General features: G+C 57.9%; 1 protein-coding gene across 1 annotated transcript in view; it reads left to right on the top strand.

Annotated features, from left to right (window-relative positions):
- The window catches only part of TTC7A (tetratricopeptide repeat domain 7A), a 116,616-nt gene extending 95,525 nt beyond the window's left edge, over positions 1-21,091 (top strand). The window contains exons 19-20 of the mRNA XM_027620814.2: positions 6,809-7,011; positions 18,834-21,091. Of these exons, the coding sequence (XP_027476615.1) occupies positions 6,809-7,011; positions 18,834-19,055 (425 nt within the window). The 3' untranslated portion in view covers positions 19,056-21,091. The remainder of the gene's footprint in view (positions 1-6,808; positions 7,012-18,833) is intronic.
- The last annotated feature ends 1,501 nt before the right edge of the window (positions 21,092-22,592 follow it).

The raw sequence follows: 22,592 nt of genomic DNA, 5'->3' as shown, positions 1-22,592 counted from the left end.
CACATAGTAGGTGCTCAGTGAAACCCCTCCCCTGTTTTCTTGTTACCCTGATGGGTGCCCATCTCTCCCCAGGGGCTGGCGCCTACAGCCCCCCAGGGGAGACGCAGAAGAGACTGCAGGTAGAAAGTTACTGAGCCAAGCGGACACTGCAAGTCAGAGGCTGAAAGTGGTTCACTGAGGATCTGAGGCTTCCTGCTGCCTGGATTTCACATATGGCCCCATTAGCATGCAGTACTCCCCCCCCCGCCACCCGACCACCACCAGAGGTTCTGAATCTGGGGGCAGAAATTGGATCAGGATGCACAGGCTAAACAGGGAAGCATTTTAATAATGCAAACATTGTCCCAGTTAGCATATCAGGGTCCCTCAGGAGGCTAGGGATGTGTGAGGGCCCTGCTCCCCAGCCAGCTTGTTGCATCCTAAGTAGCGAGAGGAATATTGAAACGCCAGAGGGATACAAAACAAGGCCTCCCCTTAGGCAAAGAGCCCCCTTCTTCTAACACATGGAACCAGCACGGCTCCCAAGGTGCACACTGGAGCCCCAGCCCCCTCCATGTGCCTGGGATAGAAGGCTGTACCCACACTGGGCCTTCACCATGTGTATCAGTAACGCGGTGATCAGATCCTGGAGTTGTGCGTTGCCTACTCTGGAGCTAGCAAGGCCTTAATTTTACTGATGCATGTTGTCTACTACCATCAGCAAATGAACACGTGTTTGCATTTCACAAGCCTGCTTTCCATTGCTCAGGTATGCAGCTTTATGCTTAGGGTGCTAGTATGTTCTGGTAACTCCAGGGATGGTTAACTCACGGCCTTCATGAAGCTTGTAATCAGGCTTGGGAATTATCAGTATAAACATGCCCTTCAGTAATTTGCACATTAGCCTTTGTTCTCCGGACATTATCCTAGATATTCAGCCCCCAGAGAACTCTGAGAACAAAATCTGAATGCTTTGAATGTGGTGCCAGGTGAGGGTTGGGCGGTGTGGCATTAGGAGACAGGTTTGGGTGTGTGTGACTGATCCAAAATGGCAGTGACTTCTGCAAGGTAGACACTTTGTTGTCCTTTTGAAACAGTTCAGAGATGGCGCCCTTGACTGGGATGACAGCTCTGCTCCCCTGGTCCAGGAACCCAGGTTCTTTCCATTTTGTTGCTTCTGTTCTCCATGGAGTGTCACTCTCACCCCTGTGACCCATCATGGCTCCTCATCACGTTCACCTTCCAAGGCATAACCAGGGAGAGTGGGAGAAGGGGACACCCCCTCTCTGTAAGGACATATTTTGAAATTTGCATACATCAGTCCCCGTCATGATCCATTGGCCAGAACTTAGTCACATGACCACACCTGGCGGCAAAGGACTCTGGGAAATGTCACTGTCCTGGTTGTCCGTATGCCTCATGAAAAATCAGGGGCTCTGTCATTATCGGAGAAAGGGAGAAGAGACTGAGGGCCAGCCACCACAGCCAGAAAGGGAAGTAAGAAAGTGTCCCAGGTTGTCCCTTCCGAGCATGGGAGGGTTCCGGAGCAGTCTGCACACCATAAGCGGTCAGCATCAGCAGCAAGCATGTGCCGAGCACTTACCGAATGAAGGGCTGCCAGGACCAAATCACCGAGGCAAAAATTTCTCCCTAACCTCACCCCTAGTCTGACCCAGGCTGCGAGTACTGTCACCAGCATCCCCACCCCCATCCACCCCGCCTAATGATTACAGCAGCTGCAGCAAATGTGCAGGAAGGAAGAACATCCTCCTTTTTCATTTTGGAAGGGGCTGGTCTCCCAGCTTGTGTTCAGGATAAATTACACCCCGGGCTGTTGGGGCTCCATCAGTGACCCCCCCTTGGTTTGGGAAATGGTACCCTTCCTCTCCCAACTCTTCTCCTCCCTGTCCTCTCCAGGCCTCTGCGCATTCCAGTCAGATGTGACAGGCATCACAGGGGGGCTTCCCCTTGAGAGATGCGTTCGGGGAATGTTGCCTCTTTGACAGCGGGTCTGTGTGACAGCGGGAGAGGCACGAGGCCTCACAGATGCCCCCACATCCTGCGTGTTGAGAGGTGCCTTTCGGAAGAGCAAGATGGCCCACCTCCCTCTCTCACTGCAGCTCGTGTCTCTGGGAGCTAACAGTGTGCTGGGGGGAGGGAGATGGATGTAGGGAAGGGTTCCCCTCCCTGGAGGACCAGGGGACTCCTAGGCGGCCATGGGCTTTCACTCAGTCAGGGGAAGCTGGCCTGAGTCTCAGCTCCCAAATGGCAGATTCACAGTATCTAGGCACGGGGCACAGAGCTCCAACTGCTAAACAGATGCATCAAGCAAGAGCCAGGACACCCTCTGGCCCAGGCTGAATCTGTGCCCAGAGAGCCTGTAAGATAGGCACCTTTGCCCAAGGCATCTCAGAATGGGGACCACCTGTGGGGACAATCCTCAGGAGGCCCTGGGCACAGGTAGGTAAAAGCTGCCCCAGCTGTGAGCTGGGCAGACGGGGGAACTGAGATGGAGTGGCCAGGGCTGTGTCTAAAGATCATCTTCATTATAAAATTACAGTCAAGGGAGGGGCGCCTGTGTGGCTCAGTCAGACATTAAAGTGTCCGACTCTTGATTTCGGCTCAGGTCCTGATCCTCAGGGTTGTGAGACTGAGCCCCGTGTCAGCTCAGCCTGGGCAGGGAGCCTGCTTGAGATTCTCTCTCTCCCTCTCCCTCTGCCCTTCCCCCACCCCTTCTCCCTCTCTCTCTCTCTCTCTCTCTCTCTCTCTCTCTCCCTCCCTCTCTCTCTCCCTCTCCCCCTCCCCCCTCCAAAAGAAAAAAAAATAAAAGACTACAGTCAAGGGAGAAGCTTTGCCTTCCCCGCGGTCCTGCGCGCTCCTTTTGTGCTTCGTTCGCTCGCCTCTCATCCCTTTCTTTATCGTTCCTCACGCTGCCCTCTGTCCCAACTCCCCACCCTTCTCCCTCCTGCCTTCTGTGCCTTCTTCCCACGTCCCCTCTTCCCTTGCTCTGGCTTTTTCTTCTTCCCTCCTCTGCCGGCACCCCCTCCGCCCAGCTGCCAAGTCACTGAGGGGAGCACTCAGGGACAGGAAGTCGCGAGCCCGGGCCCTGCAGCCTGGACTCCCTTGTGACCTGGGGAAAATCGGGCCCCTCTCTGGGTCCCTAGGGTGGGGGGGGGGTCTCAGACCCCCTGCAGAATGCCTTTAGACCTTCTGATCCTCTGTTACTCTCTCGGTTCCCTGGCCGCCTCTCGCACTCCTTCCTTGTCTGCCTCTCTTCCTTCTCCTTTCTTCTGGGTGTCCGTATGTCCTGAAGGTCTGCTCCATGGGGAGGACGCTTGTGTCCTTTAGGGGGCAGTTTTGGTGATACCCTCTGGGGTTCAGGGCTAGCTAAGGGCCTAACCTTAACTTCTTTCCTGAGCTTCTCCCTGAGGTGGCTCTGCCTTTAGCCTGGGTGCCCCTCCCTTCTGAGGTCTCATGGAGGGTCTCTAGGAAGCAGCTCTCACGTGGGGAGGCCCCTGAAAGACGGTAGACCTGCCCCTGGGCCCTCCCTCATCCTGCCCCTCAGCTCAGGAGGAGGCCCCCCCCCCCCCCCCGGGGCCAGGCCCTCCCTGCCCAGAGGGTGTGCAAATAGCCCGTGAAGAGTGAGTTCATCCCCCAACCTGGGGGTGGGGTGGGGCTTGGCTCTGGCAGAAAGACTGGAACCGGCTCTAGGTGCAGGGTTAGATCAGGATGCCTCAGAAAAAAAATAATAAAAGGGACTGTTGCAAAGCTCCAGGGAACAGATGTTTTCCATTTGGAGCTTGCCGAGAGAAGCGCAGAGGGGGGCGGGTGGAGAGGGATGGACGGAAGAGGGAGAAAAGCTGAGACACAGAGGCAGGAGGGGAGGTCACGGGTAGGCAGACGGGAAGTTGAGAGAAGTGGGAAAATCGGGATGGAGGGAGAGAGAAGGCGCTGAGGGGATGGGAGCGGGGCCCTCGACACTGGGGACGGCAAGGTCTGTTTGCCGGGGTGGTGGCCCGGGCTGTGAGAATTCAAGCAAAGTCCAGTAACAGGGAGCAGGCCTCCAGCCCTGGCCGCAGAGGAGGCCGGGATGGGTGGGTACCTGGGGGCCCCAGCAGTGAAGACTGGGAGGTCTAGAAATTGGGGCAGTGGACAGGCACGGTGCCACACGCAGGGCTCCTGCTGTAGCCGTGGCTGGCTGTCTGGGGAGCACCATGTTTGGTAAAACAATTGCCCAGGGATGGTGAGGCTAGGAAGAAGGGGTGCAACTGCAGCCCCCAGACCTGTGGGCCCAGCTGCAGGTCAGAGGCCCCGCCCTGGAGGCTGAGCATGCCCGGGACTGTGCAAGGCGGCCAGGAGCCCTCAAGAGACCTCACTTCTCTGGCTCTGTTCTGTGTCATCTGGTTTCCTGCCTAACTGGTAATGAAGTCCATCAGACCAAAGCAGCCCTACCTATTTTTCCGGGCATGTTCTCTGGTGTGTGGCCAGACCAACAAGGCCCAGGGCCCCGAGGAAAGAGGGAGGTGGGGATCCCTGTAATTGAAATCTGTTGATATGAAGGAACTGTGAGGGGTCCCCAAGGGAGAGACCAGAAACAGCCTCCAGAGACAGAGACTCAGAAGACAGGCCGGCAAGTTGTAAACAGCTTAATGAGCCATGGCAGGACCAGGCCGGCAGGTGGGCCAGAGCTGGGGCAGACCTGCTGGGCAAGGGCCAGGGGAGTGGAGGGCCTAGCCCCTGAGCTGACCTCCTGGTGGTAGACGAAGCGGGCTCCCTACCCCAACACTCACACCACACACTTCCTTCTGCTTCTCCCCTCGCCTCCAGTGACCCTGGGGAGTTCGGTCACGGTGGAGCCCAGCCCTCTGGGTTGGCACAGCCTCCCTTCTCTCTGTCAGTCCAGCTGCCCCTGCACCTTCAGGCCCCAGCTCAAATGTTGCCTCCTCCAGGAAGACTTCCCTGACCACACCAGCACAGCTGACCTGACCCCTTGGGAATGCCCGGAGCTTTCAGAATTGGCACCTGTCACTCCATTGCCTTGGCTCACTGCAGTTTGGTTGCTCAGCTGTCCCACCTCTCCCCACCTCCACTCTTTCTCCTGGGAGGGCCAGGCACATGGTCAGGACTTAATAGTTGCACACTGGACCCTCCGTTATGAAGGCAGCCTGCTCTGAGCCCCAAGCAGCATCTCCAGAAGGAAACACAACAGCAGAGCAGAGGAGAGCCTAGGCCGAGCTAGACAAACCCCTGAGCGCGGGCCAGCCCTCCCTGCAAGGCCCTGGCTCGAAGCCCACCCTTCCTGGCCTCACCTTCCCGTGCTTTCTGCCTTGGGACTGTGCCACTCAGGCTGTCTACGGGGACAAGAGCCTGCATTTCTCTCTGGCCTGATCATGGGGGCCTGGCTCCTCTGTGTTTACTTAATTCTTCCAAATTCTCATCTCCACTAGAGAAAAAGAGTTCCCTTGCGCAAAAAGGCCTCTGTAGTATTGTAGGATGTGGCAAGCTACTTGATTACACAATGAACCTTAGGCAACATTCATGCTGACTGCCCCAAGTGCCGTGTGCTGTAGTTAAGGCCTTAGGCTTCCTTCCTGCTGCTTGTCCGAACAGGAAGACGTGGTGCCTGGGTCCGGCTTCTCCACCTCTTTCTGGGAGCTTCTTTTGGGATGTCTGTTACCCACCCCGCCCTAGACCTAACCTGAATTAGTGTGACCTCAGCCCTTGGCCATTGCTGGGAACAGCTCTTGGCAGAATCACAAGCCAGGCTCTGCGTGCCCTTCTGTGCTCCCATCTGTGCACGGGCACCAGCCCTGGGAGGGGCAGCCGAGCCCCAAGGCTGCCACCAGAGGAAGGCTGAGTGGGCCATGAGGCCGAGCTGCCAGCCCAGCCAGCCTGTTTCTAAAAAGTGCCTGCTGTGGGCGTGTACCTGTGCAGTGTGGATCTGAGATGTGCCCTTATGTGGGCTGGCCTGGGATCAGAGATGGCCCCATTTTCCACTGATCTGGGGGAAGAAGGCAAACTGGTTGTGGGACAGGTCTTCCCAGCTTGTTGGTGAGAGGCATGGGCATCCCTTATTCTCTCGGCGTGGCAGAAAGCCCTGGGCTTCAGAGGGAGGCTGGAGCTGCACTGGGAGTCCAGCGCTGCCTTGCCTCTTTCTATGGAGGGACTGGAGTGAGGTTCCCCCTCTCCCCCCAGCTTGGTTTGTTAGTGCAGAGCCCTGAGAGCACCTGCTGGGAGGAGTAAATGAGAGAAGACACTTGGCAGAAGCAGGCCTTGGCGCACTGTCCATCTCCAGGAGCGTAGGCTGTTTGGAAGCACACGCCTGCCTCATCCTGATCAGCCTCCATCCCCCACTCCCAGCCTCGCGGTCGTCAGGTGGAGAGACACTGCAGAAAGCCACCTGACCTTTACAGATACCACCTGTGCCCCCACTGCCGGGCTTGGAAGTCACCCCGATGCCAACCCCGGGCCTACAACTGAATCTCCCTGTGGCCTTAGGCAACTTCCCTAATGTCTCTGTGCCCACTGACACCCTCCCTGAAGCGGGGTAATAAAAGTGCCTGGTGTGCTGGCTCTCGGGAATGTCAGCGGACACGGTCTGTGCGGAGCAGGTAGCACGGTGCCTGACACATAGCGGGCACTCGGAAACCGTTACCCGCTATTGCCCCCACAGCCCGGAGCCAGCGGGGCCCATGCCATGACTCCAGGGATGGTTCCCATCACCTGAGACCCTCCAACTCTGGGGGCTGATGGTCGGATGCGGGGAGGGGGCCTCTGCCTCTGACTTTTCCTACCACTATCACCTCCCACTGTCCTTCTGGTTTCGCAGCTGAGCTGTTCATGGAGCAGCGACACCTCAAGGAAGCAGGTTTCTGCATCCAGGAGGCGGCGGGTCTCTTCCCCACCTCGCACTCGGTACTCCACATGCGGGGCCGGCTAGCCGAGATGAAGGGCAGTTCGGAGGAGGCCAAGCAGCTGTACAAGGAGGCGCTCACGGTGAACCCCGACGGGGTGCGCATCATGCACAGCCTGGTGAGTCAGCCCCTGGCCCCCGAAAAAGGCCTCGGGGCCCTCCTCCCCTCCCACCCCCTCCACTGCGTGTGCCCTGGTGTCTGGTCAGGGTGGGGGGGAGGTGGCCTCCTCCCTGCTCTGCTGGGAGAGACAACTGGCTTGTCGAGGCAGGCCATTCCCCTTCAATCAGAGCCTGCCTGAGCTGATGAAAAAATCTAGGACGGGTTGATATTCTTTGTGACTTCCCTTTTGCTCTAAGCTTCTGTAAAGTAGTGGAACCCCAAAGGGGTTCCTCATCGGATCCTTGCCCTGGACACTCTACGCAAAATGCTCTGCTTTCTGGGATTCCCCGGGCCCTCCATGATCACTGGGCTACCTCTCCCACTTTGGAGGAGCTCCGTGCCTCTTTGGTGGCATTCAGGAGATGTCATGGGCTGGGCGGTCATGTCAGGCCTGACTTGAGCACACATGGAAAATGGCCCCTGGTGGGGGTGGGTAAGAGGACCCAGCAGCCCCAGTCCTGGGATGTGGCACTCAGGACTTGGGTGCCCAGAGCTTGGTGACTTTCTGTGGGAAGGTCTGGAGGCTGGGAGCGGGATGCTGGTGTTCTTGGCTCGGCCTTGCCATTCTCTTTCTTGGTGATCATGAGCAAGTCGGCCCCCTTCTCTGAACCTCGGTTTGACTTATCTGTGCAATGGGGATTCTTTGGTGCAGGAACCATTATTGAATACCTGCTCTGACAGCTGGTATAGTAGACTGGCGAGATAACCATTTTTCCCTTCCTTCCTTAGCTACTTTTATCTATTTATTTCTCCCTTCGCTACTTTCAGAGAGCAGCTTATCAGGATAAACATAATGCTCTGAAAGTGTACAGGCCCACGTCGACACAGTGATTTTTGAAGTATTAATTTAGGAGCACCCCATTAGCGCCACGGTCTTCCCCTGTCAGGGTGCAGGTCCCACCTCAGACGCCCCCGCCCCCCGCCATGAGCGCTCCCTGAGGGGAGCACCCATGAGGACGTCACCAACATCGGCCACATGCAGAGCACTGAGGGGGCAGAATGATTCCAAATGGCTGCAGGGTTATCATTGCCAAAAGGGGTCTGATTCCTTCCCAAGGAGGGGCCGCGGGGAGTTCCATTTCCGCTCAGTGTCAGGAACATTACAGCCCTCAGAATAGGACGAGTACAAACTCGGGAGTTGTCTGGTGAGGACAGCGGCAAGAGAATGGAAACCCCGCTTGGGGGAGGAGCTGGGCCAGGTCATCTTCATAAGCTCCTTCCCAACCCCAAGAGCCCCTGAAAACAGATTAGAGCCTCCCCGCTCAGCTACTATTCCTGCTGCCTGATTTCTTAAAGGATTTCTACCTTGGGCCCATGTGAATATTCCGCAGCAGCTGAAGACAGCCCACGCGGTGATGTCACACCCTGGCCCACGTTCCCCTCCACATGGCTGTGTGTTGCCTTGCAGTCTGCTCAGCAAATGTTTGTTTTTTTTGCAAGCACATCCTCCTTCCTCCCGCAATTCAGACATTAGCTCCTGTGATAAATGCTGCCTCCCTGGAGGTCACATCCAGAAACCTGATGAGGGTGGTGGGAGGGAGGATGTGGGCTGTGTCGTTAGGCCTACGGCCAGGCAGCGGTGTCTGCCTTCCCCTGCGCTCGCGGATCGTAGCCCGCCGTCTCAGTCCCTAAAACCCAATGAAGTCCAGTAACAGTGTACCATTTTTCACTTATGCTCATTATTGTTGGTAGCTATTTTCCTGAAGCCAGTTCCAAAGGCAGGTTTTTCCATGGTAACCGAATAGCAGCCCAGAGTGGCTCTCTCCAGATGTTTCTGAAATGGCCTCTTTTCACTTCCCGGGGTGCCCGGCTGAGGTGATGAAACGAGAGCGAGTCAGAGCCAGGCCTGCCCACTGTTAAAGTTACAGGCAAGCAGAGGGGCAGTTGGCTGTGGCGTGGGCAGCCCGTTCGCTTTCCACAGGCTCTGTTCTGCCAGCAGCCTACACATATGCATGAAGAACGGCAGATTTCAAGCCTGGAGAAAATTCATGAAGCACTCTTTCCCCAAAGACACGGGAACACTTTGGCATGTTGATCTCCAGCATTCCCTGATGTAAGTAGTCATCCCTAGGCCGGCTTCAGGCTCAGGACACCTGGGATCTCATCCTGGCTCTGGCTCTCATTCACTAGGGTGATTTAGGAGAAGACACACGTAACTTCCACGTTCCTGATGTCTCCTTCGGCAGATGAATAATAATCTTTGTCGTTCCTAGACCAGTGCTAATCACAGGAGGTGATGCATGTGAAAGTGCTTCCAGAGGTCTGCCGTGCAATGTCAGAGAAGGCAAAACTGCATGTACACCCCTACTCTCCAGTCCCTCACCCAGGACAGACATTGCTAATCAATCACAGCACTTTTTTCTCACTGAGCACAGGTGTGACCTTGGGATCTTTTTCACCATGGTACAACATGAGGGGAGCCACTGCCTGGCAGTGGAAGTCAACTTGGCCTTTATGTAAGGGTTTCATTGTAAAAATAGTAGAGAATGGGAGAGACACATCCATCGTCTCAGCCTTTGTGAACTCTGGAGGTTGGTGCATCCTCAGAGAATTATCCAGAGAAAGGAACATGGAGGGGAACTGGTATCCGTCTCCCCCACCCAGTGCAGTCGTTGCCAAGGCAGGTTCCCAAGGAGGACATCCTGGCCTTGCCACACCACCATGGTTCTATGAGGACATCAGCCTCCAATCGGTGCAAGGAGAGGAGAGGCGCCCCTCCCCGGAGGGCACAGCCACCCACAGCCTGGGCTGGAAGAGCTCTGGATCCCTCAGTGAGCTGTGTGGGTGCCGGCTTCAGCCTTACAGTCCTGAGGGCAGGATCATCAAACACGGGGAGGCTGGCCTCACGCCCTCTCCCTGAGGCCATGCGCATGGGACAGGAGATATGGGGACAGGCCAGAGAAAGCCTCCGGGAGTGTTAGGCTACTGCTTTTAGGAGGCAGGGTTCAGGCGTTTCTAAGAAAATGAACTTTGGCCCAGAAGCGGGTTCTCCACTCTCCCCATCCTGCTGCCACCCCGTGCCCTGCCGGGGACAGGAGGTGTTTCCATGGTTCAGGCTCCATCCTGGGCTCAGCTCAGGCTTTCCCACCCAGCAGGCGGGACGGAGACAGCGGCTTAGCCGTGCTCCACCAGCGCCCCAGAGGAGTCTGCGCCATCGGGCCCTGGCCCTGTGGGCTGCCTCCTCCGCGGGGCTCATGGATGGCCAGCCTCCTCCGCGGGGCTCATGGATGGCCAGCTCGCTTCAGGAGGCTGCCAGAGGCAGAAAGAAAAAGCCATGCGCTCTGCAGATGGAAATTCCCAGCAAAATCTCAGGAGCAGGTCCAGCAGGAGCAGGTCCCAACAGTCTTTACCAGCTCTTTCTTGGCCTCCCTTCCAGGTAGCCAGAGAGCCTACTCACTCAGCCTGGGTGTTCAGCCCTGAATTTATGGGCAAAAGCATCTCGTTAAGAAGGGGAAACCTGAACTTTCCTTGCCTGACCTGAGGAAGCAGGAGAAAGGAGGCAGATCTTCCCAAGATCAGCAGAGGAGTTGGCCCCCAGGTGACACTGTGCCTCAGAGAAGGCTCCATGGGCTTGGTGGAGAGGAATCCGAGGCAGTCTGCACCCTTTCTCTCTCTCAGCCTGTCTCTGCCCTGCCGCCTCCCGGGAGGCTCTCTGCATCTCCGAGGGAACAGGGATGCCTGGGCAAGGCAAGGAAGCCCGGAGCGACTAATGGAATGGTCAAGTCACCGAGAGCCCTCCCAAGAAGACTGTGAGGTCACATCACTTTAATGGTGGGAGGGTCACTAGCCCTGGCCACAGACCGACCATTCTTCCTGCCACCCCTTGGCAGAGCCAGGAGTGCGGATGCGTTGATGCAGCCTGTCTCCCTGCAGGACACCGCCCGAGGGCCTCGGCTGCGAGTGGACAGGCATGCTGCCTCCCTGCCCCCTGCATTTGTGGGCGGCACCCCACCCCGCTCGCCCAGCCACAGGCTCTGGGGTTGCCTGGCACCTCTCTGGCCAGGCCTTCCGGCTCCTCACTGGCCCCTGCCCGTGGTCATGCTTTCTTCTTAGGACAGAGTTCCAGGCTTTTGTTGCCCCGTCTCCCCAGAACCCTTTGCTCCCCGGGCCCCCCAGCCACAGAGGGAAACTGCCCTAAATGAACTTTGGCTCCTGTGATGTAATTCCCGAAGCAGTCCTGGCTTCATGGCCCAGCCTCTTCTCTGTGCAGATGCTCCTGGAAAGATAGGAAGACAGCGCTTCTGTCATCTGCTGCCCTGATGAGAGTGTGGCAGTGAATTAGTCCCCTGCACTCACTCCCTCTCGCTCCTAGTGTGGAGCTTGCTGTCTCGTTCTTCAAGTGGGTTTGGGGGATCAGGGGCATGGCCATAGCGTGTGGCCAGCCCCATTTGGCCCCAGAACCTCTGGTCCCTCTTTCCCCAGGCTGGGGCTTGCCACAGCATCCCCCATGTCCCAGAAGCGGCCCACCACCATCCCTGCCTCTCCCTAAGGTAGGGCCTGAGTCAGCCAGGACCAGGGCTCTGCTTTCTAAGGCCAAACAGGTGAAGTCTGGTTGCACAGAGCTCCCGCCACCCCCGTCCCCAATCCTGGAGGGCAGGACTGGACTGGAGAGATGACACACCTGAGCCAGCCCTACCAACCCCCGCGTTCCGGGGGCTCTGGGAGATTACTTCCCCTCACTGGCTCCGTTTTCGCTTCTGTCTAATGGGGATAATAATTTAGGCCCTTGTGACCTCCAGGGGAGGATTTTAGTGCTCAGATGACCTAAGCACTGTGAAAAGATAAATCAGCACATCTGGCGTTTTTGTCACCATTCATGTGGAAGACTTGTCGGCAGATGGCCGAAGCCTGAGCTCCACCTTTGGCCAGGATGTCCCACCTCGCTGCCGTGGGACAGGGGTCATTGGTCCAGGTTTCCTTGGGCTGCCAGCAGGGTATTGAGGAAGGGGGTGCTGGGCAGGGACCGGGGGCCTCAGAGCTGCCTGTAGGTTGTGCCTGGGGCTGGTTGGCCGGGATGGTTTTTAAGCCCCAGTATCAGAGCCAGCTTGTGTCTGGAGGTGGGAGCACAGCCTCTGAGTCTCACTGACCTGGACTTGAGCCCCACTTTGCCTGTACTCACTGCTCCACCATGACCGAGTTCCTCAACCTCTTGGCACCTCAGTGTCCTCGTCTGGCAAACGGTAATCACATGCCGAACACCTAGGTCTCCTGTTAGAATTAGGTTAACTAATTCTGTAAGTTAATGGCCCAGTAGTTGCGGTTACTTTTGCCTTTTCCATGCTGAAACACGGCTCCCAGGTCAGATTCGGACGCTGTTGGTTTGCAGAGGGAAGTAGAGGCCCGGAGCCAAGCCCCCGAGAGTCACTGTAGTGGAGCCTCTCGGTCCTCACTGAGCCCATCGGGCGACTCTGGCCAAGGCAGAGATGTGCAGGACACCAGCCCCAAGTGCCCTGTGGCTGGGACAAGAGTATCCACAGTGCAAGGCCACGCTGACTTAGGTGAGAGCCGGAGAAGCCTGCTCAGTAGGGGCCGGAGTCTGAGGTAAGGGCGAGAGCCATTTCGCGGCTGGTCTCTTCAGTGGACAGGGCCTGCTGGGGCCCCGAGGCTGCTGGGGAGCAGGAGCAGGAAGGGCCAGGTTCTGGGGAGGCCCTGCTCAGCCTTCCACTCTGGCCTCTATCGGGCCAGGCTGCTTCAGCCTCCGCTTCCTGACTTGAAGGAGGAAAGGTGTCCTGAGCAGCTGAAGAGTGAAACCCAGGGCCCGGCCCTCTGAAGGTTCCCTGATGCAGGATGAGGCCAGCAAGCACACACAACTGCAGGGTTTGTGGTTCCTGGGGCCTGATGCTTCGGGGTCTGGCACACCCCACCTGCTCTAGGCTTCTCCCTCCTTGTTGACTTCCTGAGCTATGGCAGGTGGCTTAGAGGGTGCAGGCAGCCTGAAGGAACGGGGAAGGCCCAGAAGCCTCGCGCTGTGTTGTGCTGTCCATGCGGGGACCCTGAGTCCTTTACACACACACAAACACCCACACACACACAGCCCCTGTCCACAGAATCTGCGCCTGCCCCACCAGCTCCGGTAGACAAGGAACATTGCTCTGTTTGGCAGGAAAGTTCAGTAGGAACAGTCTTGTTGGCCATTTGGCATCTTCGTGCTGTGGTTTTATTGTGAGTTCTCTCCCTCGTCCCAACCCCAGTCCTGCCTGAGGACCGCATTCCCCGGTGGGAAAGTGGAGTGAAGCCGGAGGGAGAAGGGAGTTCTGGAGGCTCACTGTGTGGGGCACGTCCCCCAGCAGGGGCCTCACCTGGGTTCGCGCCCCTGCCTACCCACCTCATTCTTGGGCCGGCATAGCCCCCAGCCCACACTGCACGCCCTCAGCCCAGGCTCAGAGACCTTTGAGAAGGTGAAGGTGGGTTCCCTTGGCTCTGGCTCAGCACTTTGCGGAAGCCTTGGGCTTAAGTGTGGGCTCCTGAAGTCCTCAGCAACCCTGATGAGGAAGTGGAAGGGAAGCCCCCTGTCATAGACTCTGATCGGAACGATAGTTAAGCACTGTTGATGTAGGAAAAACATTAGGGTTTGAAGCCGATGGCCAAGAAAGAACTCTTGAGATGTCTTTGGTGCAAAAAGGTGCTTTTATTAAAGCACAGGGGACAGGACCCGTGGGCAGAAGGAGCTGCACTGGGGTCATGAGGAGTGGTGCATTACTTACTTTCAAGTTGGGAGGGGGTTTGGGATAGTGTAAGTCTCTAAGGAATTTTGGAAGCAAGGTTTCCAGGACCTTGAGGGGCTAGCAGTTGTTGGGAAAAGGTCATTTATTACCATCTAATAAAACCTGAGTCATGAGACCCTTCAGATATATATCGGTGGGCCTTATGCTTGGGGGGGTGATTGCCAACATGTGTCTTGGGGGTTTAGAGGGAAAGGAAGTTTCCAAAGGAATTTTTATACGTTAAAGTAGGCTTACAGCATCCTGGAGGGAAGGGGTCTTACTAGGATTGCCTTTTGCCCTTAGCAAAGTGTCAGCATCGAGGCAGTTGAGTCCCTAGAGGACTGTCCCTGTTTCAAGGACTTGTCAATGGGCTGTAGGTGGTAAGGAAATTTCATAATTTTTCTTCTGCCTTTGTTTCCCCCATCACTGTTGGCTTAATTTAGCCAAAATCAATGGTCTGAAAGACTCCCCATGTCTGGAGGGTGCAGCAGGGTCCAGCCTTCCCCTCGTCCAGTAGGCCAGCAGCCCCCTCCCCTCAGCTCTGCCGCCTGCCCAGAGAGGGGAGCTTCTGCGATGGCGCCCACTCTCACTGCCCATCACAGGTGTTCACTTGGAGCACCCAAAGTCCAGGCTCCTGACCTGGCCCTGACGGCCTAGCTGTGCTCGAGCGTGGGCAGAGCCTCCAGAGGCCCAGAACCTGAAACCAGCCCAGAATGTGGGAGGAGAAAAGGCAGAGCCCCCCAGGAGGTGACGTGCTTTCTCCTCAAGCCAGTGTTTACCTTTGAGTCTGTCCATGGCCCTCTGAAGACACACAACTCCCACCACAGCCGAGAGACCCGCTGGCGTTCAACCTCTCACCTGAGGGGTGCAGGGGTAGGCAGGAGCACGAAGGGAGGAATGGGTTCTGCCACATGAGCACGGCCACCTCTGCTGCCCCAGAAGCCCCCACCTTGTTGGGCTCCAAGTGAGTCTGTCAGCCCCCTCAGCAGGGGCCTCTTCCTACGAAAGCCTAGGAGAGCTTGTCGACCGGGTGTTGGGTGGGGTCTAGAAGGATTTGTGCCCCTTCTCCCAAAAGAGAGGTAGGACCGGTCTGGGGCCTTGGAGCTGCCCCAGCTCCAGGAGGGATGTGGTGATCTGTGGGCTCTGTTCTCAACCTGGAGAGACACCTCATTCCCAGTCTGGTTGGACAGGTTGAGGCTAACACCTGGGAGAACCTGGCATCCCGAGAAGGCCTGAGCTCCTGAGCTTGGGCTGGAATGTGGGCCTCCCCCGCAGGGTGTGTCAGCCTCCGGGTGGGTGAAGGGAGCAACCTCAGAGGTGGCCCCACCCCAGGCTCCTCCCTGCAGCCCCAGGGTCCCCAGGCAGAGGGCTCTTGGGACCAGGAGGCTCCAGCAGCCTCCAGCTGATTCCCTGCTTCCCAGCTGGAAAGGCTGTTACAGAATCCCAGGAATGTGCCTTGAGCTCAGAAAGAAAATTCCCAAAATAACTTCTATAAATACTTGAGGGTAGGGACTGGGAGGGAGCTCTCAGCCTGGCCTGCCACTGGCCTAGTGCTAGGGGCTGCTTCCCAGGGCAGGCCTCCCCCCTCCCCAGAAGAAGAAAAAGACATATACAGCCCGGACCTTTCTGCTGCCCCTCCCCCTGGGGGACAGCGTCAGGCCATGAATTAATGAGGTAAGATGGTGTGCAGTAGCAATTCTGAAAAAGGAAGGGGTGGAGGGACCTTTCTTCTCCTTCATCCCCATCCCAGGCTGCAGCCTTTGTACCCCCACAGAGAACCTTGTCTTCCAACAGGGAGGGTCCCCCTCAGAGGGCCCCTCAGGCTGCCTGTCCTGTGGCCCTAAGCAGGTCGGTAAGCATGCACACCTTAAGTGCCTCTGGTGCACCTGGGTCAGAACCCAGGACCCTCCCACCTGAGCTCTGTTGTGCTGCTGTCCTGTGGGGAGTAACCTAGCAGACAGGAGCCACGGACCCTGTCCCTCTCAGCCTAGGATGGGCCGCACGCCAGAGCCCACCAGTAATGAAGCACAACCTCAAGGTGATGGCATGGCCAGGAGGTGCTATCCTCGGAGGCTTCCTGGAGGAGCAGGGTCCTGGGTAGTTGAGATGAGGCCAGATCCAGGAAGGGAGGGAAGGAGGAATGGATGAAGTTGGGAATTTCTGGGGCCTTCCCCCCATAGCCCTGCCCTCCCTGAGTGGTCGTAACCTTGGCCCCCTCTCAGAAGTGCATTGCTCAACGGCCATAAGCAACTCACACATTGCTTTCCAACAGCTGCGGGTGGCCACCTGGCTATGGCATCTCCCAGGTGAGGGTCTGAGGCTGAGTCACCCACCAGCAGGTCTGGTTTCTCTTGGCTCAGGGTGCCCCCTGGCCAGAGTGGGGAAGAGTCATCGGGGACATTTGGATAGAACAGTGTTCCCACCATCTCCCTGGAGACCTATTCTCTGGGCGGCTGAGGTGGGGGTGCCGGGGGGGTGGTGATGGCAGGCCCTTGGCACAGCGCCAGGCAGGGGGCAGAGCAGGTGAGACCTCACGTCTTCCTGAGGCAGGCCCTGCCCAGTTGTCAGGCAGCAAACAGCTCCGAGTTGCTACCAAACACGAACAGACTGGTGTCTCAGGCAGGTGGCAGCAGATCCTATTACAGGCCCTGGGCCTCGGGGCCCCAGCCTGACCCCAGCCTGGTGTCTCCTTTCAGGCTCTGAGGTCAGCACCCCAGGGTATGGGGGACGTGATCCAACCCCACCCCAGTCCCCAGTCTTTGCCCACAGAGAGCCTTGCCCTGTAGAGAAATCACCCCCTACTCCTCACTCCGACAGGACCCTCTGCTCATCCTAACCCTTTGCTGTCTACCCACCGTGCGCCCTGCCTACATGATTTCAAATTCATCCTTGCAGACTCTTCACAATTGCCTACCAGGAAGTACCATTCTGTTCCCTGGTTTACAGATGAGGAAACCACAGCTCAGAGAAAATGGGCCACTGGCCCATGGTCGCTGCACTTGTCAGTGGTAAAGCTGGGAATCCAGCCCAGCCTAGGTCTTCTGGCTGTGGAGTGCCCTGGCTTTTTTCTCTACATGAAACATGCGGAGGAGCCTGCTGCAAACCTTCCTGAGAGTAAAACCAGCGGAGCTCGAGACACACACACACACACACACGCACACACGCACGCACCCTATTCCGCCTGCGGATATATCTGGCCCCTTCCCAAACACCCACACACTGCTGGAGAGCAGGGGTTTTCGAACTCCTTTTTAGCGGGAGAGCCCTCTTTTCAAGCAAGATCTCCTGTGGAAGCTTGATCTCGAAAACTGAGTGTGGAAACCCCACTGCGGCCCCGCCCCCTGGCTGGGAGGCCCCGCTGGCCTTCCCCATCTGTCCTCTCTTGCTCCTTCGTGGGCAGCACTCACAGGGTGCAAACCTTCCATTTTTGGTGCTTAATTTTGATGTCTGGCGGCCTGTCGTCTCGCCTGCCTTCCCTCCTCCCTGTGGGCCCTGTTCCATCGGGAGCTGCTCAGGGTCCAGCTCCCAGGCCATGCAGGCAGCACAGCTTGGCCCGGGGCCCTGGTGGCCAGCCCGGGCACTGCCCTCTGGTCCCGGGCGGCCCCACCACAGCTCCCCTGTCCTCCACCCCATCTGTGTGGTGCCCTGGGTTGAAGAGGCACTATGAATCCAGCCCCCCCTTCCTTTCCTGCCCCCCTCCCCAGCCACAGGACCACTGGTCAGCACCTCCGGAGAGGGAGAGGCTTTGCCTCGGGCTTCCTGAGCACCACCTCTCACTCTTGCCTAGCTCCCTGAGGACTTTATGAAATCGGGCATGTGCATCTTCCCCGGTGGGTCTCCATGGCAACAGAGGCCCTAACTCTGAGGAGCGTGGTGAGGAGGAAAATGTTCCAGCTAAAAATGTACATGGCCATCAGTGGGCGGGCACCCGAGAGGGGGCTCCAGGCACATAGAAGGCAGCTCCTCTCCCCCACCCCAGCCCCCGCCTGTCCAGGAAGCTGGTGTTAGGCTTTACCTCAGATCTGTGAATGAGAGGAGGGCCCCCCCCACCCCATGCTGCCATCCCGTGCATCATTTGAGGGCTGGAAAGCAGATCAGTGGGATGGAGCAAAGCAGCCTTTCTGGGACTGGAGGCCAAAGGGGGGTCCTGGTACCCCCCCTACTCACCACCCTGTCCTCCCACCTCCCTGCACCCTTCCCAGTATGAGTGGAAGAGGACATAGAAGGGACATTGTCCCAGTTTTACTTCCCAAACTTTCGAGACGATTCCTGTCACTTCCTGTCTCTGCCAGCAGGGCTGCTGGAGGCAAACAGCAACACCAAGCTTCCTAGCCACCCCTGACCCATTTCACCAGAGCGCGTCCTTCTACCCAGCACCCGCCCTCCTGTGACCCTCACGGGCCAGGCCAGCCTGGGATGGGCAGGAGGTCCCAGGACCCAGATGTCCCCAGGAAGACCACTGCTTGATGCAGGCCAAGGAGCTGCCCCCGCCCACCCATAAGCTTAAGGTTCTGCCTTCAGGTTGTAGAGCCTGAAGCCAGGGCGCTCATTCCTCCACATGCCTGGGGGAGGGCGGGGGGGGGGGGGGAACGGGTAACTCCACGGTGCAGCAGCAAGGCCTCAGGGTAACAGACCCACTGACTAGGAGCTCACACGGGCCAGACACTGTTCAAGTGCTTTCCATGTACTGACTCCCGCCAACTTGACAGCCCCAGCGGCGGGTCCTGCAGTCTTTCCCACTCAGAGCTGAGGAAACGGAAGGCCAGGGAGACTTGCCAGGATCCCCAGCTGTAATGGGGAGGCACAAAGCCAGGTCTGCTGACTTGAAAGCCCATCCTCGGGGCCTCGGGGCCGGGAGGGACAGAGCTCCCGTGGTGGGTGATCTGGGCCCGGGAGGCTGCCCGGCAGGCTGGGCTAGAAGCGGGGCTAGGGCAGGGCTGGGCAGGATTTGCATGAGTAACAGGAATGGTCACTTGGCGGTTCCCAAGGCCGCCAGTCTGAGCCCTTTCACCCAGATGGCCAGGATGCTCCTGCCCCAGGACGCCCTCACTAACCTCACCCTGTGCTTGTTCCCCAGGGTCTGATGCTGAGTCGCCTGGGCCACAAGAGTCTGGCCCAGAAGGTGCTGCGGGACGCCGTGGAGAGGCAGAGCACCTGCCACGAGGCCTGGCAGGGCCTGGGCGAGGTGCTGCAGGCCCAGGGCCAGAGCGAGGCTGCCGTCGACTGCTTCCTCACTGCCCTCGAGCTGGAGGCCAGCAGCCCGGTGCTGCCCTTCTCCATCATCCCCAGAGAGCTGTGACCTCGCACTGCAGGGGTGGGGTGGGAGGGAGCCGCCCTAGGGGGGCGGGGGGGGGGCGGGGGGGCGGGGCGGGCCACGGACACAGGCAGGCAGCAGGGAGGTGTGGGGCCTCAGGGAAATACATCTCTAGGGAACACTTCTGCAGGCTGCAGCCCTAGTTCTCCTCGCCTCCCCCACTCCAGCCCTGCTTTCCCTCCAGGGCCCGCTGGGTCTGGGAACTGCTCATCTGGAGCTGGGTGGACCAGATTTGCATCGAAAGCAAATCCCTTGCTCCTTGGGATTCAGACAGCCCTGGTGGCGCTTCTGAGTAAGGAAGTAGCTAGGAAGCCACACCAGCGTGGGAGCATCTCCCCCAGAGTGTCCATGCATCATCTCAATGTGCAATGAGGGTCTGTGTCTCCTAGGTACCACCCCCCCACTGTCTAGACGTTCCCATGTTGTGCCTGCCACCCTCCACATCCCCGATCCTGGATTTCCCAGTGACTTTGCACTGGTGTTAGCCTCGAACTTCAGCTCCCTGTTCTCCAACACCAAAGATGAACCCCACAAACTGCTCTCTGACTAGGTCAAGAGGGTTTTTCCCAGTTCCTAACTCAGTGCCTCGGGAGCTGGTCTGCTTGAACCCCAAGTGACTTAGAGTCTTGGTGACCAGACTTGTTCCCTGAGAGCACGGATGGGGGAAGCCTCACAGCTGAACTTCACCTCTACCTGTGGCTCTGTGCCCGGGAAGCTCCAGGGCCCTGGTCTCAGCTCCATTGTCAGGACAGGGTTTTGGATAACTCTCAGGGCTTGCCTTGGGCAGTCAGGGCTTGAAGATTCTGCTGGCAGGTGGGAAAGGATAGGATCTCTGGGTCCCTCTCCCAGGTTTGAGCTATTGGAGGATGCCCCTCTTTGCCCATGAGACCAGTTGGGCCCCACTGCTCTTCCTCTCCGCTGCCAAGTGCCTTTGGGGCCTCTGGTGCCTGGCCAGGGGCAGTGAGCACCAGCCCAACTCCCCTCTCATTTCTGCCATACTCATCTTTATGGAACTATGCACCAGCCCAAGCGGCCTCCTTAGGCCCGAGGCTGTAGACCCTACGATACAAACATGGCAGCAGGACCGTGCATCAACCTCACACCTTGCATCAACATACTCCTTCAGGCCTTATGTTTCTGGGCAATGGGTACAATGCAGGACCCTCTGGGGCTAATAATATGCAGATGGGCAGTCTCTGGGACTGACCCCAGTACTTCTCACCACCCACAGCCCATTTCCACTACAGGCCATTTGGTCCCCCCCCCCCCCCCCCGCCTTGCCTGAGGCCCAGTGGGGACTGTGGTTGGAGACCAGTGGAGGGGACAGAGCAGATCCCTGTCAGCAGGGGACCTGGGGCTGGTGGGTGGGTATCTTCCCTGATGGTTCCCCTAGCCCTGCTGCATGATGCTCTTGGAATTCTCCCCAAGAAGTTATTCCACCCCCACCCCCTGGTGGGGGGCCTTATCAGGGAATTCCTTTTTTATCTGCACTTTGGGTTTTAGTTTTAAAGCTCCATCTGGTACGTCTCTCTCCTCTTAAGGTGTGCGGAGAGACCGGGTGAGGGCTGCCCTGGCTCGTCATTGCCCAGTCTGCTCCTCAGGGAGAAGGGGCTGTTGGAGACCCACCCTCCTCGGCCACACTGGCTCAGCACTGTGCGCCCCCCGGGTGCCTCCCAGAGAGGGCCTGCCCCCCTCCTGGCCTTCCCACATCGCAAGGGACACTGCAGAAGACACCAGATCCTTCACCGCTTGGCGGAAGGATCTCTGCCTCGATGTGTGTGTGTATAAATATAGATAGCTGATAAAGATCTATTTTTATTCTGAAATTCTGTTAGAGAAAAACTAAACGAGAAAAGCAAATGCCGTTGATTTGCCTCGGGGTGCCCAAAGATTGGTAGTCAGTTACTGGGAAGAGCACAGGCACCGAGTGCATTTCGGCTGGCAGCATTCCTCCGGAGGAAGCCTCAGAGGGTTGGGCCAAGTTGTGGGCAGTTTGAAATAAAGGTCTTGAATAAAGAGACCCTTGGAAGGAATACGGCGTGTTCATTTCCTCCAGCAGGTACCCCAGAACAGGCCTTGAGCGCCTAGTGAGGAGGGAGCGGTGCAGGAAGAGAGGCCTGAGAAGTCACTGGGGCAGGGTCCACAAGTGGGGAGGGGTGGGAAGGAGGAAGGGGCCCAGGAACAGACTGGTGGGAGTGGGGGAGGGGGTGGAGCAGAGAGGGTTAGGCAGGTGCTGAAGCCCAGAGGTGGGCGGAAGGAGGCAGCGGGGGGAGCTGCGTGGTGAGGATGCCCGCCACCTGCATCCTGATCAGCCGCCTCGTATCCATATCATATGAACAGGCATCACAAGTTTGAAGGATGACTGAAAGTGTGCATAGAAGCTGTTTCCTTCGTGTGCCCAAAGGGATCATCGGGTGCACCCCCAGAGCTGCAGCCCTACCCACTTGGAAGAGAGCTGCTCTAGAGGCTTCCCCGAGGGCTTGGCCTGGCCCCCCGCAAGAACTTCCCACTCCCACGGTCTCTCGGGGGTCTGTCTGCCTCTACCCCCACCCTCAGCCCTATTCTTGGGGGGATGGCCTTGCTGTTCCAGGGAGGAAGGGCCCTTTTTGGAGCTGGTGGGGGCCCAGCTTCCCTTTCACTGTGATGCTTTGGGAAAACACACTCCGTCTTCTTTCTCACCCTGACCCCCAGCTCAAGGACCCTTGCAGTGACAATTAAAGACTGCCTGAGGCCATAGGTGGTGTCACATGGTGTGCTCATCCTACAAAGAAGTGAATGGAGGAAGGGAGGGGGAGGCCTTCCTACTCCAGACACGAGCTGACCTTGGTCAGATGTTGGAGAGTCAGGCAGTAGGGGAGACCCAGGCGTTTCCTGACCTCCCAGTTCCCGTCTGCAGACACCCCTTGTTCACAACACCCCGTGTCCGATCCATGGTGCCGGAACAAGGGCTGGGGTCTGGGGACAAGACTCAGGGTTGCACTGTCGCCCCCATGGACCTCCAGCACCCTCCCCTCCGCCCCGGCACGCTCTAGGACACAGCCCTTCAGTATTAATAGTGTTTATCTACAGGCATAAATATGAATGGAATTTCAGCCACCAACACCCAGACTCCTGATACCAAAGTGCTCATTGTTGCATTCGCTCCCCCACTGGGCACTCAGATGTCATCACCATGCAAATATTTCTGGGCCTTGAGAAGCTTCCAGCTAAACGAACCCCCCCCCCCCCCCGCCAACGCCCACGCTGCCAGCCCTTGACGGCAGCCCATAATCAGGGGGCCTCACACACAAGCGACCTGTGGGACCAGCCCCCAGGAGACTGATCTGAAGGATGTGGAGGCCAGGAAGGCAGTGATGGAGACAGTATACTGTCTGTCCCCCGCCAGAAACTCCTTGTAGTTTTTATCAGACTCTTAACAGTTACAAAGGACAGAGACCACTGGAGGTACCTCCAGGAGAGAGACAAGGGGGAGCTTCCAGGGCCCGAGAGCAGTAACTGCAGGGCATGGACCTGGGGCAAAAG

Source organism: Zalophus californianus, chromosome 8 (genome assembly GCF_009762305.2).
Source record: "Zalophus californianus isolate mZalCal1 chromosome 8, mZalCal1.pri.v2, whole genome shotgun sequence".
Lineage (NCBI taxonomy): Eukaryota > Metazoa > Chordata > Mammalia > Carnivora > Otariidae > Zalophus > Zalophus californianus.
This window is presented reverse-complemented; position numbering and strand designations above follow the sequence as displayed.